This window comes from Falco cherrug, chromosome 2 (assembly GCF_023634085.1).
Source record: "Falco cherrug isolate bFalChe1 chromosome 2, bFalChe1.pri, whole genome shotgun sequence".
Lineage (NCBI taxonomy): Eukaryota > Metazoa > Chordata > Aves > Falconiformes > Falconidae > Falco > Falco cherrug.
In genome coordinates, this window is record NC_073698.1 from 79,960,964 (window position 1) to 79,980,334 (window position 19,371).

The 19,371-nt window shown below is 43.0% G+C and overlaps 1 protein-coding gene across 12 annotated transcripts in view; it reads left to right on the plus strand.

The window, feature by feature from the left end:
• Positions 1-8,537, plus strand: part of SLC37A1 (solute carrier family 37 member 1) — a 43,372-nt gene extending 34,835 nt beyond the window's left edge. For all 12 annotated transcript variants that reach the window (XM_055701553.1, XM_055701549.1, XM_055701547.1 and 9 more), the window contains 5 exons: positions 464-537; positions 2,092-2,170; positions 2,746-2,843; positions 5,173-5,225; positions 5,853-8,537. In XM_055701553.1, the coding sequence (XP_055557528.1) occupies positions 464-537; positions 2,092-2,170; positions 2,746-2,843; positions 5,173-5,225; positions 5,853-5,868 (320 nt within the window). In that variant the 3' untranslated portion in view covers positions 5,869-8,537. The remainder of the gene's footprint in view (positions 1-463; positions 538-2,091; positions 2,171-2,745; positions 2,844-5,172; positions 5,226-5,852) is intronic.
• Positions 8,538-19,371: the final 10,834 nt, after the last annotated feature.

Sequence of the window (19,371 nt, forward strand, 5' to 3'; positions counted from 1 at the left end):
GCTTTATATCTGTTATCTCAAAACAGAAGCGGAAACACAAGTGATGACAGTAGTGTCTCACCTACCTAAAGGCCTTGTTAGGTTTTAGAGTCCTCTGGTGCTTGCTGCTGTCTAAGCAGAGGAGGAGTTTATGGGTGGATCCTGTGAGCATCCCCTGCTCTTAGGGTCGGTTTGGTCAGATTTTCCCCTTTCTCTGACCTACCAGGATCAATAAAGGCCCTGGGAAGTGCCTTTCGACTCAGTCCCATCTCCTGATGTATTTGAGAATTCACATCGTGGAGTAAGCAGTGAAGAGAGCTAGGAATGTATGTTGCTTTTCCTCCTTTCCCAATTCTGTAATAGGGTCAGGGGAGTGAAGGAGGGGTTAAATCATTTGAGAGCCATAGGCTATGATGTCTCCCGTTTTTAAGGTTAACGGTCTTTTAGGCAACTCATATTTTCCATTTTTGTCATCTTACAACAGTGATGCTGCTTATCAGTGGTGCCCTAGTGAATGGCCCCTACGCTTTGATCACCACTGCTGTCTCTGCTGACTTGGTGAGTTTGGTTTCCCCTCTGCTTCCAGTGTAGCAGCCTTGGTCTCCAGCCAGAGCCCTTTGATTCTTGCAGGGTCATCAGTGAAGTGGCTGCATTGTCCCAAAGCAGAGGGATAAGGAGCTGGGTAGGCAGTGCTGAACTCAGCCATTAAGGTTGTTTTAGAGTTCATGTATTAGTATGAATGAGTGTCGTGCTTGTGAGAGGCTTCTAAATTATTCTTGCCTACTAACAAGACAGACCAAATCTTGTAGATGACAGCCCAAAGTGAATGTGAGGGTCGCATGCAAAGCCAGGTCTCTGTACAAGGTGCCTTCTCCCCTTTTATACTTTGCATCTTTAAATGAGGGGAAAAGCTTTATCTGTGTAAGAGGTGAGCTGGAGACTTAATTCCCTCAGTGCAGAAAGCTGTACCTGGCACATGCCTTTACTTTTACTCATGCTACCCTCTGCCCTTTCTTGTACAGTTACTCTGGTTGCCAGCACTTCCAGCTCGATTGGGTCAGTCAAGTCACAAATGCCATGTGAAAACATTGACCCTGGTACCTTTCATTAGGTGGGCTTTGGAAGATTGTTTTCAAAGAAACTGATTCCTTAAGTCACCAAGCAAGAGGCAAAAGTCCTCTAACAACAAATGCACTAAATAAAATGAGTAGGACAGAAGTCTCCAAATGTCCTCTGGAGCCCTGTCCTTGGCCTGGAGGTCTTGGCAAGACAAAGGCAGCCACTATGCATTGCCATTTTATCCTTAGCCTTGTTGAAGGGGCTGCTCGCTAGAAAGTGGAGCCTGCCATTGTAAGATCTCTACCTGGCCTTTGGGAAGAGGGTTGAAACTGCCAGCCAGTTCCTCAAATGTCAACAATCAAATATCTGCCACAAGCAAATGCAAATCGCTGATTAGCTGACTGGATTTTCCTTGGTGTACTGGAGATGAAGGACTGTCTCTTATTAGCAGTTCTCTGAACTATTCAGTTTCTCTGTCTTTTTACTAAGTCATTCCCTTTATCAGTCGTTTTGTTCTGAAGACCTGGCTTCTAAAATTGGAACTGAATAGCTTCTTTTGGCTCAAGGACGCAAGAAAGCTTAGGAATTCTCTGAATGTTTAGCATTTCAGTATATATTCATAGTTCTGGTATTCTAGTATTCCTGTCATAGCAGTGATCTCCCCCGTCCCGTCCCCCCTCCCCGCCAATGGGAGTGCGTCTGTTTGTTCTGCAGAGCTGTGTTAGAAGGGGGAAGGGTGGCTGTGAAAACAGCCTTGCAGCATAAACGCAGAGCTGAAGTGCCATCCTTGTTGCTTGAATCCACAGTGTGCAGAACGGAAAGCTTCTTGGCTCCTGTCGTTTAAATAACATAATTTAATAAAGGAGAATGCTATAGGCAACAGGTTGATGTAGTAGAAGGCTTCTTTAAGTGGTGATAAAAGGGTCTGAGCTAGGATATTTAAGGCATCTTCACAATGTACATCTAATGTGGAGGGGTGTGAGCTAGATGATATCATGAGGACTTCTTCGGAGTTCAGCTCAGCGCAGGTCTAAGCAGTCTTTGTCACTTTAGGGTACCCATAAAAGCCTGAAAGGGAATGCAAGAGCCTTGTCCACAGTGACAGCGATCATCGATGGAACAGGATCTGTAGGTAAGCCAGAGCTTTAAGGCAGCCTGCCTTAGCTGTGGTAGGTTAAAACAAAGGATCTTTGAGAAACTCAGCTCTCTCCAGTTCACGTTTTGCCAGGACTCAGTACAGCTTTGGCAGTGGGGAGCAGAGCAAACTTAGCCTTAAGCATCTCTAGTGGTCCCACACCTGAGGGGAGGGAGGAAGGAGGAGGGTGGTAGACTGATACTGGGCACAAACAGCAAAAATAGATGCTGTTGGGCTGTTTCTGAGATCAGGGATATTTTATTCATGTCCTCTGCACTGGTACGTGCAGCCAGGGAAAACTAAGTGGGATTCAGCTGAATACTGGATGGGCGTTTTGTTGAGCCAAAGGCAGGCATTTCTCAAACTTCTAGTCTTCAGCTTCCCCTGTGATAGGTTTCCTACTGGCTTGCAGCTGTACCAGTAATGTTTTGGACTTTCTGGGACCTTTTAATACATAAGTGAATACTAAGCTAACTAGGTGGAGAAATTGAGATTCTTACTGGGAATAACGGTCTTCCAGCATAGTAAATCTTATGTTGCGTTATTCTGACAATATCAATGTTATATTTTAGGTGCGGCTTTGGGGCCTCTCTTAGCTGGTCTTATTTCCCCATCTGGTTGGAACAACGTGTTTTACATGCTTATGGTGGCAGATGGATGTGCCTTGCTAGTAAGTCTAAAACTACTAATTAGTTGCTGTGTATTTCCTTTGTGCTAAACTACCTTAAAATGCAAATTTCCTTTTGCAATTTCTATACTCCATCTTATAAGAAACTTCCAATTGTGTAGGAAATTTTCAATTAAAGAGCAAATCTGCAAATTTTGAAATTCTCATCTAATTTTAATCAAAAGTGCAGATTAGTTCTGATGCACTTCAATTCTTGAGCAAATACACATCTGTTAATTGCTGTCTGAGCAGATTACAGCACACAATTGTAAGTAAACCTTCATATATAGACCTAGAAGATGCCTTCCACTCACGGAAGTATTACTCCTGTTTTCTTTAAAGCTGTTTTAGCAAAGTGGTAACAGATGTTTTACTACATTGTTTTATCACCAAAATCACCACAATAATGAAGCTGTTGAAAGTTAATACAATGCATTCTCCAGACGGGCTCTAAAACTGCTGTACGAGGTTAGACGTACAACTGGCGTCCTAACTTTTGACAGTAACAGGAGCAGATATTTAGGGAAATGGAGTGCAACACACACGTGGTGACTTGGTACAAAGCACATGCATTTTCCTTTTTTCTTGTGTCTGAGATCCTGCATGATTGATAGGAAGATCTGAAAGGGTTGTTTGGGTTTTTTTAAATTCTGAGTCGCTCTGCTTTGCTTTTAAAGACCAAGGAAGACACAAGATGAGGCAAGGGGAGTCTTGCTGTACTTTGAAGTCAGTCTCGCTGTACCCATCTGTAGGTTAGCCTGTAGGTTACATTTTTGAGATTGCCACAGATTTCCCTGGCAGGCATCTGTACCAGCTTTGATCTCCAGCAGAGCAGAATGCTGCTATGATTATCTCAGAGATGTCCTGAAGCGTCACCTGCATATCCTCTCCTTTTGAAGTCCGGGGTGGAAGTACCCATGAAAGGGCAAGGTGACTGTGGAACACTTCAGAAATACTCCTTCCTCCGTGCTGGCTGTGCCCAGACAAAGCCCTGTGCATGGTATTGCATGGAGCTCTGTGCTCCTGCAGAGGAGCTAATGCTGAGTGCGTCAGACCACTCTTTCCTGGCACAAGAAAAGCAGAAAATCTTGCTTTGGGTTACTATTGAGGCTTTTTTCCTAAATTCAAGTTAAATCCAAAATTTTAAAGTAATTTTTTCCACATTTAAGATGTGAAATCTCTGGAAGTTAAGTAAATAAATTAGGTAAGTAAATAAATTAGGTAAGTTAATAGCTGGAAGTATGTTGCCACTGGTAGTCAGCAGCTCTATAAATCCTGATTTGTGCTGTTTTCAGTATTAGATTTTCCATGCTGCAGTGAGGTTTGGGAGATTGTCAGTTTTCCCAAGTAGACTTAAAGCCCTGCTGCTTTTCTTTTATGGTTCTTTATTAAAACCAATTGAAAAAATCCCACGTTTCTTTGCAGTTCCAGTTAAAGTGCCTTTGTAAAGCTCTGTTGTTGAGAGGGTTGACTTTGTGCTGTTGTAATAAATGCTGGGTTTTGTAATTCTTGTACTGCGAAGAACAGGAAGAGCAGAACAGCATATAGATGCCTGTGTTCAAATATTATTTCTTCAAAGATATGTGGAGGGGCTTTAGTCTCTTATGTGGTATTCGGTTCTGTCATTCTTGGCTATTCCCATACCTCTGAAATGTTAGGTTTAACTTCATAAAACACCAATACTTAAGATAGTAAAGAAACTTCTATTTATAACAGTGAGACTCTGAGGATAAGGAAACCTGTAACAGTGAGGAACCCTGGAAGTTCTAATTCTGTCTTTAATGTACATGGGAATAATCAGATTTTATTTGTAAAATCGCTTTCCTGGGTACTCTTAGTACCTTTTAAAGTGCTTTTAAAAGTCCTGATCCTGCAACAGGCAAATAAACATGGCTGACTTAAATTTGTCTTGCCTAATTGTGCGATTAAAGCTTTTCACACATACAGTTGTTTTACAGAATAGCAGCTAAAATATTTTTACTCCATAATTTCCTTCTGCCATGTTTTCTTGAAGTCTTGGGTTCCCTCTGCTGGTTTCTTTATACATCTGCTGGTAAAGTAACTGGAAAGCCATTCTGGTTTTCATGAAGAAATTGATCTCAGTTGCAAAAAGGAAATTATTTTCCTCTTACCTATTCATTGTGAAAACACCTCTTCCAAACATTGACAGAGCATCTGTAAATCTTTTAATTTTTTTTGTTTTAAACTGAGTTCAGCTTTACAGGGTCATGTTTCAAATAAGGAACTCTTTGAATAACAGTGAACATCTTACCCTGAAACTTAACTTGTTTATCTGTATAGATATTAATACAGACACTGTGACTTTTTACAGTTCTTACTCCGTCTTATTCAGAAGGAGCTTCGGTGTAATGCAGATCATACCCTGTAAGTGTTACGCCTGGCTGTTGTTCTTTAATAACAGTTTAAAAACATTTACTAAGCCTTTGCCCCATAATACCTAGGTGTAGACTGAATGTGTTAACAGTTTCTGTATGTCCATTTCTGTTTGTTTTAATTTAGTTTCAAAAGAGTAATTCAGTTTGATGTTTTCAAATCATGAACATGTTTTTAGAACGTCTTATTTAGAAAAGTATCTGAAAACACACCTCTGCCATGGTCTCTTGGTTATGGTTTGTTTTTTTCCCAAATATGTAACTTTCCTGGGTTTCATCAGGGAGCATGCAGGTGGGGAGTAAGAAGCTACTCGATTGCTTGCTCTGTGTTTATTAATAGTTTCAAATTTAACTTTTCCAAAAGGTCTCCTTAAAGAACAGGGTGACTCTGAATTTACAATGGTTTGAATTGAGGAAAAAAAATAAAAAGCCACTGAATCAATGAAGTTATACTGGCATATGCAAAATCTAAATTAAGCCCCTTGGTTGTAGTTTTGGAGAAGTAAAGTGGACAGAGAATAGAAAAACACGTGGCAAGGGGTAGATCCTGCATTTTGAAGTTAGTGGCTGTTATGCCTTCCACCTCAACTTTTCCTGCCTGGTTGCTGTTCTTTCCCAGGTTTAAAGAACACTGAGATACGAAACGAGATTTGGAATAAGGATTGCATCAGTCAGATCTCTTCCCTGAAAAACAAACTTCATGGAATGCGTTATTCTGCATTTAAGAGATTGTTTGGTGAAGAACTTTACAGGTTTGCTGGAAGCAATGTGACAAATGTGGCTGGTAAACCCCTGAAGCTCTTATTTTTGCACATGAATAAGTACCTCAGGATGGCAACTATTCATCAGATGAAGAGACAGGAACTTTGGGAAGGTTTTAGCAGCACACCTCAACTGAGCCAAAGAGAAATACCAAGTGCCTTTTTATTTCTTTTGATAGAATGTTTTTAATTAAAATGCAGAACTGTGTATTTTCCAAAACCAAGTCAAAACTAGAGCAGAAGGAATTTGAAATTGTAACGGTCTAGCAGTGAAACGTCCCAGTGTCAGTGAGCAAAGTATGTATCCCGTATGTCATCTTGCACACATAGAGGGCATCACTTTAGAGAGGATGATACCAGCTGGTTATTAAGATGCACTGCTGTTAATATTTTGAAGCTGCTCAGACAATAATAACCTCACCGTACTATTAATTTGTAACTACAGTACTGCTTCGAATCCCGAGGACATCCAGCCTTTTGGTAGGTAATAAAATGGAACTTAGCGTTGCGGTGTACTGTGGTTAGCAGTTTTCACAGACTCTCTGGATGGATGTTAATCCTCAGTTAGGATTGTGCAAAAAGGAGTCCTAAGCATCACGCAGTTGTGCTGCTCCACTGGGCTGCGTTGAAATGAGAGGTGGTTCCTTTGGGGTGGCAGGGAACTGTGAGCACTTTAGCACTACAGGATTGAACAGATGAGCTGCTTTAGTGCCCGTGGCCACAGTGATCTCTGCTGGGTACTCCCAGATTTCAGTGCTGACATGGGCATGTGGAAATCATTCTCAGATCAGGGCCTTAATAATTAGAAATTTCTTTCAAGTGGCTCTGAATTTCAGATTTGGAGCCAAAATATCAGAAAAGAAAAATGACCTAGGTAGTATGTTTTAAGAGAACATTTCAGTAACTAGAGTTACGCAGCAAATTAGATGGTTTAATATCTTCAAAACATATCATTTCTTTGTACAGCTATCTTCTTTGCAAAACAGATGTTTCTGTGATTTTTCTTTTTCAAGATGTACAGACTAAAAAGGATTTTTGTTTTTGTATGAGATGTTTATACTTAGATCACGAAGGCTAGATAAATTCAGCTGTGTATTATTCTTAACTGTATTTATTAAAGTTCTAGGCATATGTCTTGTTCTGAACTGTTTGTGAAACGATGCAGTAGCCTTTACACTTGACAAACAAAACAGCACGCTCTAAAATAGTCCTGTAACACATGGAGAAATGTCTCATCAGCTGCTGGTGTTGTGTTCCATGTGCTGGCACAACACTTGGCGATCACAGAACAGCCCTGGAAATTCAGTCTTTGAGTTTTTACTTCACTGGTTTAATTCAGCACGTGCTTTATGCTTGTCTTGACCAGTGTAAGACAGTGTTCATTTTTAACTGTTCTGCTGAACAGAGATACAAGGAAGACCTCAGTCCCACAAAGGCTTAAGGAAGGTGCCAAGTCCTTGCAAGTGAATGCCCTATGTAGGCCCTGACCCTGCAGTTACCTAGATGAATAGCGAACTTCACACGTTTTTGAGTGAAACTGTTGAGACCAGTGGGGATACTCAACACGTGAATTAATACATCTGTGCTGCATTTGGGCTTTAGGCTGTAGTTAAATGGGACAGAATTCTGCAGTGATGTTACTTGAAAGGACATCCAGTGGCATGGCACACTGCCCCTCGCTCGCCCAGACTGACTCGGGGGGACTGCTAGCCAGACCAGGGGACTGATCAAGCCTCTGATGGGGGAAAAATAACATTGCAGCCCCAGAACATCTGTACTGGCACAACTTCAATGGCTGTGTGAGGAGAGGGGGAGGAAGGGATGGATGGATGGATGGAGGACTACTTTAGCTGAAGATGCCAATCCCTTCCCCCCAAAAAGCTGTGTAGATCTATATACTAGTTTATAGAAACAACTTGAACTGCTGCACTCAGATTTTGAGAGGCTGTTCCCTATGGGCTGAAGTCTTCGGTTAAAATGCTTTCAGTTGTATTTAGTAGTAACAAATTGTAAAGATTTAATTGTGTTTTGGGTTTTACATGTTTTACTTGTTGGGGCCGCTGCTGTTATTTATTTATTTATTTTAATAGCTTTTGCACTTCATTGACTTGGATATGGGATGGCAACAATGTTGGAGGTGCTGGGCTGAGTCCTTCCTTCCACTGATTGTATGCCGGAGTTAGGACTCAGTGTGCTATTAAAAAAAAAAAAAATTTAGTCTCCTTCCTTGCTAATGTGCAGCTTTTCAGTTCTTCCCAGCTATGAATTTGTTGGACAAAAAGATAAAAGATTTGTTTTTCTTAACAACCCTAAAGGTCCCCCAAGTTGTGAATAAACTGTGTGTTGTTAGTATCGGGTGTCAATATCCATTAATCTGGAAATGAGCAAAAGTGACAAAATTTTGTATGTAGAAATGTGAGTGACCAGTAGATAAAGCCAAATTTAAATAGGACTGGAGGGTTGGTTTGTTGATTTTTAATGCTGGTTATTGTGAATTTTATCCATTTACCGTCCTGTGGTGAATAAAATAGATCCTACTTTAATATGAGAAATGTTGATTACTTCATCTTTTACATCTCCATGAAGAAATGCTCCATTTATTGGTTGGAAGGATAGGCGTCCCTGCTGGAACAGCACTACTGTCTCTTGTGAAGGTGATGAAAATGCTTCATTAGGAGAACAAATGAGAACCTTTTGTTTTGAAAACAGTGCCCTTTTCAACTTCAACATGTAATTTTTTTTGATTTTGTGGGATTGTGGGTTGTACAACACCAGTATTTCCAGTCAGCTGCATCAGATGGGTATATTCTGCTTACTTATTTTGGCCTAGTAGGGCAGGAGGGCACTCACCGGAGTCAGGGACTAAGTCCAGCTCCTACATCATAGTTTTAAAATTACTTCTTTTTGTTGCCTGCTTTGCCTGCTCTTCAACTTATATGGAATTGAAATTGAAAAGCTTCATCTTTTCTCTCTAGCTCTAATCATCTTGAACATTTATTCTTGACTTCATTCTGCTATGGTGTTTGATGTAGTTTGTGTGCCTCTACCAGAGATACGATGTCCAAATGACTGATGCGCTGTGGAAAAGCTGTTTGGAAAGGAAAACAAAAAGATGTTTGAGGGTCTTGAGGGCAGAATTTCTGATCAAAATGTGCCCAAAGTGCCTCTCAGGAACAGGCAAATATAGCTGGGGCATCTTATAAAAGAAGGGAGACTTGAATCCAAGTTTCTGTTCTGCCTGATTTGGAGCAGGTGCTTGTACCCTCATGAGCACCCTGGCTGTTGCCGAACACGCTGCTGTGGAGGTTTGTCCCCATTGTGTGTAGGAAAACTTTAGGGGTGGGAAAAAGATGAATAAGTAGCAGGGAGGGTGGTGTCGTGTTCCAGGTTGCTTTGAGACTTCTTTTGCCTGTAAGTTAAACTGCTAACCTACTCCGTGCACTGATAGACCTACTCCTGTATGTTTTGCCAGGTATGAAATTCCTGAAGGGATTCTGCCATCCGCTTTGGGAGGTTATTACATGTGTTTCTGGCATAATATCCATAGAATACCAGTGGGAATCCTCCATATATGTTTGTGCCAACGTCACGCTGCCTCAGACTTTGGTTGACCTCATCATGTTTACACTTGGGAATTTGTTTGGTTGCTGCTGGTAGTTTTCTGTAGTGACTAATGTGTGAGGTTGTTTATATGAGAAATGCTGCTCAAAATTAGGTAGGTGTAAGATGGTAAAAATGAATCGGAGGATATTTAGAGCTGTTGGAATCTACTGATCTTCATATGGAATTAATTTGAGGAAGATTGCTTGCAATCCCATCAAATGATGAGGCCCAAAATTGGTAACAGTGGTGCTCTTCGGTCTGAATGAAGTTTTATGGCCTGCATATTATATAGGAGGTTTGATTATTTCATGATTTGTCCCAACCTCAGTTTATCTGACACAATGTTCTGATTGCTGACCCATGTCACTCTCACTGTACAGGAAGTCTGTTTTGGGGTTTTTTTGTGCTCTGCTGAACTAGCCATGCGACGGTACAGACTCTTCCTCCTGCCCTCCTCTGTGGAAGGACTGTAGGCAGTTCACCGGGAGGTTTGCATCTGTGTGCTCAGGGGCTTTGGTAACCTTCAACTACATTTTCTGCTATGCTGAGTTAAAAACCTGACTGTCATCCTTAAAGCAGGGAAAGGGGAAAGAGAGGATTTAGCCTCATGCTTCAGCCTCATGTCCATTGACCTTAACATTGTGTTATGTGTCTCACTGACTCAGTTTATTAAACTCAATTGCTATAAAATTTTGGTTTTCCCTTCTTTTGGTTAGTTTCTAGTGTGAAATAGGGAGAGAATTAGTTAACGTAACCAGCTGATGCTTGGGATTAATTTTTATTTTTACCTCTGTATTTCTGTACTGATAAAGTATACCAGTTACCCTTCTGCTGCAGGGAAACTTTTGCAGCTCTGTAAACTGTGAATACAAGAGCCAGACTCTTTAGGCCTATTTCAGGGAGCCTGCTCACGTCCTGCATCAGGAGACCAGCTGTCAAAAATGTGTTGAAAGTCTTTTTTGATACTGTACTTACCTGGAGGATTTTAAGGATGTTTTCTTCACCTTGTGATGATGCTGGGGGTAGGGTTTCTCTCTCTCCTTCTCTTATAAAAGCAGCTGACAAATGCTTAGCCACGTTTCCACAGTTCTCTCTTTGGTCCAGTTGTTTGTTTTGGGCAGAGGAGGACATTAAACTGACTTCAGGTGTTCTGCCCTGCCACCTAAGTATAAACATTAGAAGGCTGTTAAAAGGCTAATGCGGCAGGTAATGTTTCTCACTTTGATGGGACTGCAAAAAGATTTCCTTCCTGGTGATTGATTACAGTCTTCACTCCAGGCTTTTCCAGCCGTTCAGCAATGGAAGACAATTAAGAACTCTTTTCATGAATGTTTGACTTCACATCGTAAGGGACTGTCTTTCTGGTTGAGAGTTGACGTATGTATTCTGTGCCATACAATAAGGGTATGTACACACATCCATGGAATAGCTTATTTTGTGGCTACTAAGTAACTGTCCAGATGTAAATAAATACAAATGAGTCTGTCTTACACACACACACACAGAGGTATATCTGCATGTCAGTGAGGTTGCAAAAAAAAAAAAAAAAAAAGAAAAAAAAAAAAAAAACCAACCAAACAAACAGACAAACCAAAGGGAAGTAAAGCATAAGTCATCAGAAGGCTGCATTCAAAAGCTTGAACAGACTTCATCTAAAAATGAGCAAGGGCCTTTGCGTATGAAAAGTTTGCTACAGATTAAAACAGGGAAGTTTTGGAAATGAGAGGAGGATATCAAGTGATGACACAGAATTCGAATGCAGGGTGTCATTGGGGTGCTATAGAGATGTGAACATGGGATGGAGTAATGGTAAAAATGCGAAGAAGACAACGTGCAAAAGTCTGGGTTGACTGAAAAACTACAGAGGGAAGTGGAAGTCTGGTGTTGGGATTTAAAAAAAAAAAGACAAAAGCAAAAAAGCAACGGAAGGCAGGGAGCAGCCACCTCACCCCAAAGGTACTATGTGCTGAGCAGCGTTTGCAGACAGGGATGAGGCGGCTGCTCTCCCCCCTCTGCCTCCGGTGGATACCAGGCTTGGGCTCGGTAGAGCCCAGGAGCCCCAAGGGACACATCCCAAGGGCAGAGGGCTGCTGTGACTGGATGTGGAGCTGCTGGGTTACTTCCCACATACTATTTAGCCATATGTAACCTGTAAGATGCCTAGATGCTTCAGCCTGAACCTTTCTCATTTTTCAACTGCCAGTGCGTTCATTTGAAGTTTGGCACTTCAGTGCTCACATCTGTAATTGTTACAGGAGAAAAAAACCCCAAAAAGTTGGTTGCTGTGCTTGTAAGAAATGCCTGTGAGGGTTGGGTTGATGGGTCTCAGGGCTTCTGCAGGTCCCTGCAGAGCTGTCATAGGACTCGCATCCAGTAGCTTTCCGTTGATTTTTCACTTTTTGGCATCAGCATGCTCCTTTGCTGGTGTGACGGCAGGTTGGACACGGGGTTGGATGAGCAGCTAGTGGAAAACTTGAGTGGGGTTGAAATATGTGGGGATGTCCTTCCCCAGCAAGGTGCAGGCCTGTCCACGTGGGGTCACTTCATGTTACTTCCATCATCTCCAGGTTACTGCAGTTACTTGAATCTGGGCTTGGGGCTAGAGGTAGTACTTCAAAAATAAACGTCTTGGAACCTGGATTACTCTGATATTTACATTTATTTACCATCATACTAACCAATTCTCCTGCTCTAATCACATTAATAATATGATTTTAAAAATATAGCAGAGATATTTGAACTGGAATTCTCATTTCTCATTTTTCCTCACCCCTAGAGGTCACTTTATTTCATAAACCTGGCCCCGAGCTTGTAATGTTTCTCCCACTATCGCAGGACAACGATTTCATATATGTTAGAAAATGTGCTCTTTGTGGCCTCCCATCTATGAGTTAATTACTCTTGTTTGTGCCACATAAAGATTCACAGAAGGCAAAGCCTTGGTGAGGTGGTATTGGATAGATGAACTGCAGCAGAGCTGTGTGAGGTAAGTTGGAGGTAAATTGCTTAAACTTTCCTAACTGTGAGTACTTTTGCAATTGTACTCATAGGCTACAGTGAAGGTGTAATCCTTTTCAGCCTTTATGCCTGGGAATTAATTCCCCTGTCACTGGTGTAGCTCAAGAGCAAGTGTTTGGAGAAGCCCAGAATTTTATTTAAGCCCTTGACATCCTTGGGCACTGAAGTTCTTTTTAGTCTTATCTGGTACCTTAATCCTTAACAGGTGGCCTGAATTTTTTAGGTTTTTCAGAAACCAGCAGCAGCTTCTTGCATTGAGGCCACAACTGAAAGCAGCAGCCTGAGTTCATATGCTAAATCAAGAAGGATACAGATGCACCTGTATATATATGTCTCTCTGTGTGTATGCATATATATATATATATATATACACATGCACGCACATGAGTTGCAGCACGAATTGAAATCAAGCTGAAAGGGATGGATTTCACTGCCTGATAGGTACAGGGAGTCTAGTTCAAAAGAGAAGCAACAAAATTTTGTGATGCGCAGGGTAGTCAGTATAGGCAGCCCATCGCAGTCGAGTGACGTACAGGCAAAACTTCTTGGGAGATGTGCGTTTCTTCTGAATCTTCTGCTAAACACAGTGATGTTTTTTCTACTGCAGAGGAGGGAGTATTGTATTTGAGTCTGAGTCACCCAATTTCACCACAGGCCATGTAAGACTTCAGCTTAATAAGTACAGAAGGTTCTGAAACTATTCCTAAATCGCTCTGGTCATCTGGTAGGAAACAGCTGTGTGTTGTGTCATTTGGTGGCAGAATCTGCAGGTTTGGTTTTATACCGACAGGTGTGAAAACGGGGTTCGATTTAGCCATCCCTGTTAGAAGTCTTTATAAAGCTCCCTCTCCCTTTTCTGCTGCCTGCAGCTTTGCAGTGATGTGTAAGGAAGAATGCATGTTAACAAAGAACAGAAGAGGTCACAAAAATGTATCAAAAGCATATCCTCTCTCCCAAATAGAAGGAGCTGAAATGGTATGCAGGGTCACCCGTGCTGGAGGGACCATCAACCCATCCACGCGTGCATGCATTCAGCTCAGAGCCAGCTCTTTACTTTCCTCTTGGCCACATTAGGGGTTTGGAAGTGAGAACGCTTGCTCACTTGCTTGGCACTGAGGGAAATCCTCTTCCATGGCAGGTCTGCATGTCTGCTGGCAAAACAGTGCCATTGCTGAAAGCAGAGGGAAAGAGAAGCTTTATGGTTTCCTTGCTCTGATTCTTACATCAGCAGTTCTCAAACCAGCCCGGACAGGCAGAACTGGGCTGACTGGCAGATCTAGAGTGCAGGTGGAAGCCTGAGAATGTGCGTTTCAGCACAGATACGTGTATTAGAGCTCCGTTAGGCTGACTAACTTCCCATGTGCTTCACTGTCAGGCAAATCGTGAGACTCTAAACTTACCCCAGACTTCAGCAAATCTTTTTTTTTTTTTTTTTTGAGGAGGATGAAATCCCGTTCCAGCAAAGCACCTAGAAATGGTGAATGGATGAAATCACCTGAACATCTGAAACAGAACTAACATATTTAGTTCTCAGAACGGTTCTCACTGTCATTTGAAATGAGACCTCTTGGTAGAAAGGTTACGGATGATGTAAGTCATACAGTAACCGGGAAAACAAAGCTCCTATATTTGCCAGCTTGAAAACCTCTAATGAAATAATGCATCTGCCAAAGCAGCATCTAAATGTCATTTGTGTGTCATCAGAAAGGAAATGTTATTCCTAACTGCAGACTGGTTCCTATACACGATGTTTTCAGCCTTCCCAGACCCATAAAAACAGTTAAAATGGGTGATCTGGTACATTCACCTTATGCATCCCTGTAAACGTCAGGATCTGCCTTCTATGTTTTTTTGCTGTCTCTGTTTTTCACACAAAGTTGAAATTGTTCACATAAATGGGTTCTGCTGAGAGCAGCAAACAAACCTCCAATAAACTGTCTTGCTAGCCTTATTTTTTGGGCCAAAAAATGGATCTAGTAAGCACTTGGGTGCTGCGTGACTTTCCAGCAAGTATAGTATTCTGTGGCATGAGTCTGTTTTCAGGCACGTTTGTCCAAGCAATTACTTGTGAATGACAGTTTGACTAACCTAGAATGAAATCCTGGATTGTTTCGGAGTGTGTGGCCTTTGCTGAGCTCTGCCCATACAGGTATCTGGGCTGTCTGTAGCAGCTAATGCTCCAGGGGGACGCGCTGGCTGATGGAGGCTCAGCCAGGATGCCAAGGGCAGGATGTTTTCACAAAGTGATCCACAATCACATCATCGCTTTTGATGCAATCGCATCAAAAGAAACATGGAGCAGATGCACCTAGAGAACAGTAGCGGCAGCACTGGGGAGAAGCTGGACTCCAAAGGCATGAAAAGAGTGTGTGGCTCCTCTCAGGTAGTGGTGGGATATATTAATCTTGTCGGAGGTTTGGGTATCCTCATGGAGGACTCCATGGAAGTTCCTACAAATAATATTCAGTAATGCAGGAGCAGCTAGTAATGGTGATGTTTCGCTTATAGTGACGTGATGCTCTAGCACACTAGCAATATTTAATCCATGGTAGCCACCACACATGTTGGGGTGGGGTGGGCATGTTCATAATGCATGCTACACCTTAAAGATCTGTGGACACTCACACATATGTGTTTGTGCACACAGGCATGCGCACGTGGCCCAGGCACACCTCCGAACAGCGGCTCTTCAGCTGCAGGCGCAGTTCTTGAAATGAAACTCCAGTCTCAGTCACTCACTCTGGGAACATGGTGTGACTGGTTACAGAAGGGGAGAGGGATGTGTAGGAGACAAATAGACCAAAAGCACTATTAAGAGAAGCAAAGCGATGCGTTGCCTTTGGCCTTCTCCCTAGCAAGCGTGAGGGCCAAGCACTCATACGCTCCAAAGCAAGCAGGGTGCAGCGTCTCTACAGGAATCCTGTTCTGTTGGTGATTCTGGCTCTTGGCTTTTCTGCTGGTTGTGGGCGCCATTCCTTGGGCAGAGGGAAAGTGGAGAGCTGGTTGCACTGCTGGCAGGAGAGCTGGATGGCAAACGGCAGGGAGACCGTGTCCCTCAGATGAAATGGGGCAAGGGGAAGAGTGTGGAGCCCCTTCAGCTGTGGCAGGTGAAGACACTGGAGCAAATAGCAGGGAGTAGAGCACTGGTCAGAGGAGGTCATGATGGAAGAGCAGCAGGAGACACGAAAAAAAAAAATAGTATAAAAGTGCAGGGAAAAGAGAAGAGCTGGGCACAACATTGTACTTTTTTTAGTGGAGGGCTGCTGGGCTTTTACTTTGTTTCTGTATGTTCTTGATCTTCTCAGTTTCTTGTCTGAAAACTTTTGCTGCCTACAGAAAGGTTTTAGACAGTAGCTAAGACCCAACAGTCCATCTTCATGAAATGCTTGGGCAGAGGGACAGATCCAAGGAGGGGAAAACCTTTATGTCCAGGTTGTGTGAAAGCAGCTGAAGGTAGGAGGATCAGGGTTTTAAACCAAAAAACTAAATGCAAGTGAATCCGGTGAAATCAATTTGAAGAAGGAAAAAGAAGGAAGAAAGGAGGAAGAGGAGGGTGAAAGACTAGGAAGGAGAGATGGCTTTAGCTGTGCTGGGCTGTGACAGGGTAGGATCTGGCCACTAATAAAGCTCCTCTGGAAGAAGCTTCTTGCTAAAAGCCGGCTGGGACCCCATGGGGACAGCCATGAGCGTTGTCCCTGGTGGTGGTCCCTGAGCTCTCTCCTCAGTTTTGAGGTTAAATACATGCTATAGAGCTAGTCTCAACATGGTGATGTTGGGTCCTTCCCTGTGCAGGACCTAAGAAGGGGATCACTGGATTGGGCTTGTTTTCTTTACCTCTTGGTAAAGATACCTCCAAGTATCTTGGACTTTAATGTTCACATCTCAAAACCAATGTTGCTGGTCTCAGGGCTCACCTAGGGCCACCTCTGAGGAAGGGAGGGGAGGTATAGCCTGTGGCCCAGCACCATGGTGAAAGCTTGGGCTGTGCAGGGCAGAAGCAAATGGAGGATGGAAAAAGAGTAGTTGAAAATATTTACAAAAAGAATTAAAAAATCAGCTTTTGTGCGAAGCACTCTGTCCCTTCCAAAGCTACTTCCATTTTGTTGTCTGTAATACTTCAGTACTGCCATTTCTCCTGACCACACTATTAATTCATGAAATTTACTGTTTGCGTGGGGAGTGGAATAGTCTTGGTGCATGAAAATCTCAGTTCAACTTTGTTCCTTAGTGAAAGTTTCTGGCTTTCAAAGTCATAGAGGAAAGCTCACGTACATGACCTGGATGGGAAGTCAGGTTCAGAAAATAGGAGACAAGTAAAAAGAGCCACAAATATGTTACTTGAAAGCAGACACTAATGATTTCTCATCCAGTCTTTTGAGTTTCTTTGGTCATGACCTATGATTTTTAGAAATGGTGATAACTGTAATGGAGAGGTGTGTGATGGGTGATTGTCTGGGTAACGCTCCTGGAGAAAAGCATCACTCAACATAGTTTTAGAAACTGTAAGAATTGTTAAAAATTTCCCCATTTCATGCAGCCTTCAGTGTTCTGGTGGAGCAGATCAGGCACTTTCAGTGCTACCTGAGGCTTTTGTCATCCTTTTCACACCGAGTCTGTGATCCTGTTCTGGCTTCTCACCCTAAAAGCTGAGACTCTCTAATCTCTTTTATTGAGAAAATGTGGTTCTGCCCGTTAATGGGAACAGCACTGAGTCATCTGTGCAAACAGAATAAATATGCGAAAATACATACATTATAGAAAAATGTTATATATTGGAGAAATTATCTAGCTATTTATGAAGATCAGTATTTTAAAAATCATGTTAAAATTGAAGGTCTGATTTTTTTATGTACTGCAAAGAACTGTGCAAAGTCCCTTTATTCTGACACACACCTACAGGAATTCACATAGCTAGCTCTGATTTTTATGGGACTCAGGTGTGATGCAGTTGAGGTACAGTCTCCCACCCAGGGTCTGAACTTTGCCACTGCACCTAGCTTGCTGAAAAGCAGCCCCAAGTAGTGAAACATTTGTAGCTGTTCCTGCTGATGTGATGGGTGGCTTGGTGGTGTAAGGAGGGGGTGATGGTCGGGACGCATGCAGACAAGGAGGCACCCAGGGATGAATCACAGATGCAGCAGTGATTGCCTCCTGCCCTGCCCATGTCAGGTCTTTAGCCCAGACACAAAAGCACAGGGACACCCTGTCCCCTAGGCCCCACTTCTCCTGAACAAGTGATGTGTGCTAGACTGGCACAGCTATTAGCACCCCTTCATTAATCTTTGGGTTGCCAAGACTTTAGGGTGTCTGAGGTCCGCTTGTCAGGAAGATGGAAATAGCTGATTTACAGTGAGTCACTGAGCAGCTCGGAGCTGCTCAGATGGCAGTCTCCCAAAACAGGCATCTGAAGTAACTTCGTCTTCCTGCACCACATAAAATGCCAGGCAGTTTTCTTCAAGTTGAGCCATATATTGCTTCCCCCCCGCCCCCTGGTTTAGGAGCATGGGCTGCAGCCCCCGCTCAGGCTTTCCTGCCAAAAGCACGAGCCAGCCTTGTCCAGTAGAGGGAATTGACTTTTCCACTTCTTGGCTATCATCCCTCTGAATGATCTAGCGGGTGACTCCAGCCACAGTTAGTTTCATTTATTTTTTTCTCATCAGCTCTTGAAAGTTCCAGTTGGGTCTGCTAATTTCTTCCATAAGCTTAGGAAAACAGAGCTTTTACAGCTGGGCTTTCCCAGAAGCTCTGTGCTAGGGATCCGGCAGGCTGACTGCATGCGTTGTTAGCAGCTAGTTAGGGTCCATATGTACAGGGCTGTATGGCATGCTTCACGTCATATACAGCAGTGCCTAGGGTGAGGCTGCAGGGCACTCGGGTGCTCTTGGCTCCATCCTGATACTTTAAATGAAGGCCTAGGAACAGGTAGCTGGATTGAGGAGGGGAGGGGCGTGAGAAATGAAGGGAACGGGTGGAAAATGGAAAGCAGAGAGGCAAGGGAGCCTGAAAATCAAGCAGAGAGGCTGCAATGGAAGAGAGTGCAGCTAAGGCGCTCTGTAGGCAGCTGGCAGCACACCACCGTGTGGCATGGCAATGCCTGAGGTCCTGCTCACTCCTGGCAGGGAGAAGGGGTCACCTGAGGAGGTGATGCAAAGTGCTTTTAGCAAAATCAGCATGTAGGGTTGTCTGCCACTGCGTTGCAAGGCCTCTGCTAAGGACCTGATATTAGCATTGCAATGAAAAGAAACACTTGTGGGGGCTGGGCTTCCTCCATGCCCAGCAGGGAAAAGTAATGGGTTTCACCACTGGGACACCTTCAGGAAATCAACCTGGGGTCCTGCCAGGCATTGTGAGTGCTTTACAAAACAGATTATTAAACAAATAGCTAATATAGAGCTGGAGAAAAATGTTTTTTTCCTCAACAGACAGAAGAGGAAAGCCAAGAAACAGCAGATGCTGTAATGGATACAGGCTTTCATGAAGTGGTAGGATTGCCCATGGCTTCAGGCTGCTCTTCTTCTCCAAGCCAGTACTGCGCAGATGGACAGGTATTTGTGTTAACAGCGTTTGCTGCTTTCACTTTCCCAAGATTTGAGCCTATTAACTGGTACGTGTGAGTGTTGAGAGACAAGCAAGAACTACTGGTCTCAGAAATTTAATAACAATTGTAAACAGAATAAAGGCAGTATATCACCGAGGTGGCCAGCATTGTTGGATCAAAGAGCAAGAGTGGTTCCTGAGTGAGTAATACTATGTCTC